The following is a 6,461-nucleotide window of genomic DNA, read 5'->3' as shown; positions in this document are numbered from 1 at the left end:
CGGGCCCTGGGCTGGGGGGGGCGGTCAGCGCCCGGCTTGTCCCCACCCTGGTCAGGGGAGGGGGAAGCCCGACAGCCCTGCATGCACGGTCCTTCCCCGGGGCCACTTGGGAAGGCAGGCGCCTCCCCTGCGGACTCTCCTTGGCTTGTAAACAAACCCACTGCGAACAGGATTGGAAGGAAAAGTTCAACCTGCTTCAGAATCTTCAGCGTGTGCCATGGTGCTCTCAAGATCCCAAGGCCCATGAGGCGATGGCTCTCTCTTCTGCCTGCTCCCAAGCAGTAGCATAAGCCCTGCAGTGCCGAGCGCATGCCTGGGCATTTGCAAATGTCGTGGGGAGTGTCAGCAGAAAAAATACAGTCTGACTGAAAATCTCTTTTCCTGTGTCCAGTGGCACTCAAAGCTGTTGCACGTCTCTTCCAGGACAGCATCTCATCACTGCCGTCGTAGAACAGATGTTTGGATTCAAGACAACTTCATGGTGAGCAGGGAAAAGGCTCCTTTTGACCCCAGTCTTACCTTGTTTGGCGTGTGCCACTGTGCTGGGCCACAAAGAGCTGAACATTGATAAATCAAAAGCAGTTTGCCCTTGGACATTTCACTTGAGCTCAGAGGGCCTGGGAGAGGTGACTGAACTGGAGAAAAGCTGTGCAAAGTATTTGCTCTGTCTTGTCCTCCTCCAAGTGTTTGGTATGCATCTGGTGCTCTGTAAATAACAGGGAGAGGAGGGAAGTATGTTTTGTTTCGGTCACCACATTCCCAGCAGTGGGATGGCACTTAGCGCTGCACAGAGGGACCTTCCAGCTGGTCTTAGTTACAGCAGCAGATGTTCTTCATTGGTGCAGGGAGCTGGGCCGTCAGCGAAGTGTCATTGAGCTGGACACCCCCTCCATGACAGCAGAGCAAATAGAGGCCCTGGAGAGGAGTGTGAATGAGAAAATCCGAGAGAGGGTACCCGTGATGGTGAGGGAACTGGCTGCAGATGACCCTGAAATTGAAACAGTGAGTGGTGGGGAGAGAACTGATGATATCTATGGGACCAAAATAACTGTAGCATGGATGTCACCTTGTTTGCCATTGTCCTCCTTTTGCTAGGTGAGAAGCCGTGGCTTGCCAGATGACCACGTGGGGCCAGTGCGAGTTGTTGACATCGAAGGCGTAGACTCCAACATGTGCTGTGGGACTCATGTCTCCAACCTGAGTGACTTGCAGGTGGGGGGCTGCAGCTGAGCTGCCTTCGGGAGCCTCGCTCCACACATTCAGACCTGGCACAGCAGGAGTCCCTGAGATCCAGGGTCTGCTGGAAATTGTCCCGATGGTAAAGGGGGCGGTGGAAGCCCCGTGCTGGGTGAGCCCCAACAGGGCCGCACACAGGTTGGCAGTCTTCGTCCAGTCAGTCAGGCTCCTTTCTTTCTTTGTAACAGAACTCAGCCCTTGTCTGTAGCAATGCTATTTTCTGAACTGCCGATGCCTCTGGAGGGCACGCGGTGTATTGCCAGTTTGGCGGTGCATTGCTGGGTTGCTAGCCATTTGTTCCCTCTGCTTAAAGCTCTGATATTTTTGAGTGTTTGTCATGAATGGAGAAATCCTCTGTGCAGGGAGGTGGAGATAAAATTCTAGAGCTGCCTTTAAGTGTTTCTGTCTTTTCAGTTATTTGTTGGAGTCTGTATCCCAGCAGAGACATCCAGATGCACTGCAGAGTGCAGCCCATGACTAGCAAATTCCACTGTATCACCATCCTTTTTTTTTTTTGTATGTTGATCGTATGGCTGATTTTAACCAGTTTATTTTCACTGGCAGAGAGCCAATATGCACAACAAGCCATAGTCTAGTAGGAGCTGACCACCTGTGTAAGTATAAGCAAAGTACTGTTCTTTTCTGACGAGGGTGATTTTCTTTTTAAGGTTATTAAACTCCTTGGCACAGAAAAAGGGAAAAAGAACAAAACCAACTTGGTTTTCCTGGCAGGAAACAGAGTGCTGAAGTCAATCGAACAAAGTTACAATACTGAGAAGGCTCTAACCTCACTGCTCAAGTAATACCCTTTCTACTTTGATTATTTACTATTCCTTCTGACAAATACCACATAAGCCTCAGGGTACATCTACGTGGTGCTTTTTATGATGTTATCTGCTTTTGCTTCTTTAAGAAATCCTTTCTTTGTCCTTCAGAGTGGCGATCCAAATTCTTCTTGTTTTTTCAGAAATGGACCAGGTGAACACATAGAGGCTGTGAAGAGGCTGCAGAGTTCTGTGAAACTGCTTCAGAAGGTATGAGGATGGCTGAGAAAAACAGATTGTGGCTGCTTCCTGTAGACCTGAGCTTTAGTCATGATAACTGGGAATTGAATCATAGACATCGGTTTTTGTGGATATTATGAAAACTGCTCCCATCTCTGGAACACAACCCAGTGTTCACACTGACTTCTCCATCTGCAGTACCATTTCTTTGCTTTTCTTTCAGAATAACTTGAACCTGCTTAGAGACATTGCTGTTTTGATAGCCCGGGACTTCAAGAGCAAACCTGTTCAAAGTGAGCTGTTTGTGTTACACAGGTATGGGGGAGTTCAGGGAGAAGGGTAAAATGGTATCTTACACGTTTTATGGCAGTTGCATCTCTCTGACACCTATTCAGGCTTGTTTCTCAAGGAAGAATGTAAACAAGGTGAATAGAATATTTAAACTGCCTCAGCCTGCTGGAAAGTTGTGTAATTAAAGGAATGTGTTAGTAATTCAGTCACTGAATACTTCTGGTTTTACAGCTAAGAAATAACCGTGTCTATCTGATTTCTCTCTGCCCTTGATATTTTCAAATAAAACTGAGGAGCTCTATTTCGTAAAGATAAATGCTTAAATAATTCCTAATATGTTCTCAGGAATGCACAATGAGGATTTAGATATATAGAAAAAACCTAATCTCCATCCTAACAGCAAGAGGCCAAAACTCCAGGCCTGATCAGGCCTTTGGTTTCTGGTTGATATTTTGGACTCTAGAGGGGATATTTGCTTCTTTCTGAAGTGTTTTTTTTACCCATCCATACAGGAAAGAGGGTGACTCTGAATTCATGAATATCATCGCTAATGAGATTGGGACAGAGGTGAGTCACTGATGAAGACTAACCTGACACCACTGGCTTTTTCATTCAAGCTGTAGCACAGGCAGGGCCAGGCTTCTGTTTGTACCATAGTCACAAGCTACAGGTCTGTTTCCTTTCAAAAGTTACGGGAGGTTTTTGTCCCCAGCAGCCTCAGTCTGCAGGGGAATTCTCAACAGTCAAGAAATACAACAGTGAAAATTCAGAGCACTGTAGAAGAGCCTGTCCCCCAAAGAGCTGTACAGAACCTCATCGGCTGTTTTAGAATAGAATAGACTATTGCAGTTGGAAGGGACCTACAACAATCATCTAGTCCAACTGCCAACCATATCCTTTTAACTTAGGATACCCCAGTACCCATTCTGTCCCCCACAACGTATGATTGAGCATAAAAGGTTCAAAAGCCTCCCTCCCTTTTACTTTCTTCAAATTGAGTCTCTGTCTCAGTAACGCACGCAAACGTCTGAATTGTTTGCATGCTTGGGTGGGTCCTGTGGTCAGTGTCTCCGTCCTCTTCCCGGACAAGGAGGGCACTGGTTATTCTGGAGCAAGATCCATCTCTCCGTCCACAGGAAACCCTGCTGTTCCTGACTGTGGGAGATGAAAAAGAAGCAGGACTCTTTCTTCTAGCTGGACCTGTGGAAGCAGTTGAGAATTTAGGTCCCAGGTAATGTGTTCTATGGTTTCTTTAAAATCAGAATTCTAATGTTGCAGACTAAGCAGCTGAACAGTATAATTAGGGCATGGATCCTTGTTTGCTCTCTGGAGCAGGTTAGGCGAGGCCACTCTCTTCTCTGCAAGTGGGTGGCCTTCAGCCTGTACTGTTGTTACTGCAGGGTGGCAGAGCTGCTGGGAGGCAAAGGAGCTGGGAAGCGAGGCCGCTTTCAGGGCAAGGCAACCAAGATGAGTCGGCGAGGAGAAGTGCAAGCTCTGCTCCAGGAATTCATCAGCCATCGAAGCCCTGAAGCGTAAGAAACAATTCTCAAAGTAGGGCTGTCTTCCCTGCTTTGCATAAGCTCCACCAACTTCTCTCCCAGAGAATAAAGACATAAAAACAACAGCTGGTGTGCATATGCTCTGTGTGAGCTGATTTGGTGCTCATGGAAAATTGGGGGAGGGGATCCGCCATCTACACTTTGCTGCAAGGGTTCTTTCATTTCCCAAGCAAATGGTACACGTTCTTAAGTGATTAGAAGTAGTCATTATTTAACCATTTTGTAGGCTTCCTAAAACCAAGAGAGGGGCCCTCCCGTTTGCAGTAGATTGTGGCTTTTTACTTTGTACCAATTGCTGAGGAGTAATTGCTTTGTGAGCATATTTATTTATAATAAGCTGGATGCATTTAAAAAAATCAGAATACTGGTAAGAAGCAGAGGGTTTGAGTATGATATTTGCCAACAAGTGCAGAGAAAATGAATCAAGCTTTTGCTGCTGAAATTTTGTAGGGAGAAGAAGGAATGAAATGTGGCAGGAATTGGAGGGATGCTCAGATCAGTAAATCCCCCTTAAAAGACCAAACTAAGCTGGTCACCAGTTACTGCTGCCTGAGATAGAACTGGGAGGCAAGAAGACAAGATGCTGTTGTCAAGCCTGTGAGCAAGGGAAGGAGGGGACACCGAAGGACCAGTCTCCGTGAGCCCTTTTTAAAAAAAAAGGAACGGACTTTTTTTCCTGGCTACTCAGAAATCTGCAGATGCTGGAGGTCTGAAGATGTTTGCTTGGCCAGCAGTTGCTATTGACCCAGCTGTGACGCTGATGGGAGCAGCTGTCGGGTAACACCGGCTTCATCGCCGCAGTCCCAAAACTCCACTGCGGTAGCATCAGGTACGTTATTGCAAAAGAGAATTTCATCCATTTGTAGTTGGCCCGGCAGAACCTTGTTAACACACACGTGCTGACTCTTTGTACATCAGAATTAAATGCGGATAGAAGCAGCCACCTAGTGCTTTGTTCTGCAGGCAGACAGAAAACCGTATTAAAGTAATTTGTTTGAGCTGTACATTGGGTATTTCTTGTAGGTGTGGGCCTGAACATTTCTTTCACTTCTGTTGCCACGAGCTTGAGCTTTCATTACCATTCTCTTCTCTCCAGCAGTGGCCTTTCCCCTGCCTCTGCGACAGTATCTTATGTTTGGCTCTTTCACATGATAAGAAATAGCTCTACAGAAGAGCAGTAGTCTGTCCCAAGCATTACTCTGAACAAGCCCAGCTAGGTTGTACCGTTATGACTGTCAATGACTGATTGGGTCCTGGCATACAGCTGACTCATGCCACCTTCTATGCTAGTCTGCAAAATGTGACGTCCAAGCTCATGTCTACAGCTCCTGAGCATTCTTTGGAACAGCAGCTGTTTCTGTAGTCCCCTAAGTAGAGACTGCAGCTTTCTGTGCATGGATACATCGGCACCAGGCCACGCTGGTAGTGCCTTGTCTTCACCACTACTGGGAAGGTGTCTTCCTGGTCCACTACAGCACTCCTACACCTGGCCTTTGCTGTGGGGTAACTGGCAGAGGAACTGAGCCTGGAGCTGTCCTCCAGCAGAGCAGCCCTCGAAGAGAAGAGCAAGGTCATGATCATCCCCCCCCCTCATTTCCCATCCCTCTGCAGCTGTGTCAGTTCCCATCCTCCTTTTGCGCTCATCACAAGAACAGTACCCGAGTTCAGGAGTCTCCAGCAACCAAACTCATTTCCAAGTGAGTATCATCACTAATGCTCAGCAAAAGGAAGCTGTTCCCCACCTGACACCTCGGCCTGGGTAGTGGCAAGCTTTCCTCAGACTTGATCAAGCACAGCAAAGGATACGGTCCTGAATCAGCCGAGGCAGAGAGCAGCTGGAAGGGAGAGCGGGTGCCCCACAGGCAGGAAATCATTCACCTTCGTGTACCAGTCCTTTCCCTTGTTGGGGTACAGTTGTTACTGGTCCATTTTTGAGCATCAGGAGTTTCTCTGGCTTACGCAGACGTAAACTCCCTCGGGATCAGGCAGAGCTACTCCCCGGTGTTTCCTCAGCTTGTCTTTTCTGCCAGAGTGGGTCCTGGAGCTGTTGCAGTCTCAGCTGCAGAGGCTAAAGGGCGCTGTGGAGCCACAGTGTGAAAAAGCATGGCGGGTAATTTGGGATTTTTTTTTCCCCTTCTTGCTAGAAATGGCATGACAGGTTTGGTCCAGATGTTGGCAATAAACAGAAATAGAAGAAAAGAAACCTCTGTGCTAAGGAGGTTTATCTGTCATGAACACAGAGGATAGCAGCAGGCTTTCCGCACACGGCTAGTGCAGGTGCCATTCAGCCGAGAGACCTTTGCCAGCTGTTGAGCTGTTGGTGAGCAGCAGCAGCAGCGGGCGCAGGGTCACGGCTGCGCCGTCCATCAAC

The 6,461-nt window shown here is 47.8% G+C and overlaps 1 protein-coding gene across 1 annotated transcript in view; it reads left to right on the top strand.

Annotated features, from left to right (window-relative positions):
* LOC103919303 (alanyl-tRNA editing protein Aarsd1-like) overlaps positions 1–4,772 on the top strand; it is a 9,542-nt gene extending 4,770 nt beyond the window's left edge. Inside the window, exons 5-14 of the mRNA XM_009326796.1 lie at positions 392–481; positions 846–1,002; positions 1,096–1,212; positions 1,905–2,035; positions 2,204–2,270; positions 2,464–2,555; positions 3,044–3,098; positions 3,668–3,762; positions 3,932–4,063; positions 4,541–4,772. Of these exons, the coding sequence (XP_009325071.1) occupies positions 392–481; positions 846–1,002; positions 1,096–1,212; positions 1,905–2,035; positions 2,204–2,270; positions 2,464–2,555; positions 3,044–3,098; positions 3,668–3,762; positions 3,932–4,063; positions 4,541–4,556 (952 nt within the window). The 3' untranslated portion in view covers positions 4,557–4,772. The remainder of the gene's footprint in view (positions 1–391; positions 482–845; positions 1,003–1,095; positions 1,213–1,904; positions 2,036–2,203; positions 2,271–2,463; positions 2,556–3,043; positions 3,099–3,667; positions 3,763–3,931; positions 4,064–4,540) is intronic.
* The last annotated feature ends 1,689 nt before the right edge of the window (positions 4,773–6,461 follow it).

The sequence above is a fragment of the Pygoscelis adeliae genome, unplaced genomic scaffold, assembly GCF_000699105.1.
Source record: "Pygoscelis adeliae isolate BGI_AS28 unplaced genomic scaffold, ASM69910v1 Scaffold421, whole genome shotgun sequence".
NCBI classification, from domain to species: domain Eukaryota; kingdom Metazoa; phylum Chordata; class Aves; order Sphenisciformes; family Spheniscidae; genus Pygoscelis; species Pygoscelis adeliae.
Note: the sequence above shows the minus strand (reverse complement) of the source record. Positions and strands in the feature narration are given on the sequence as shown.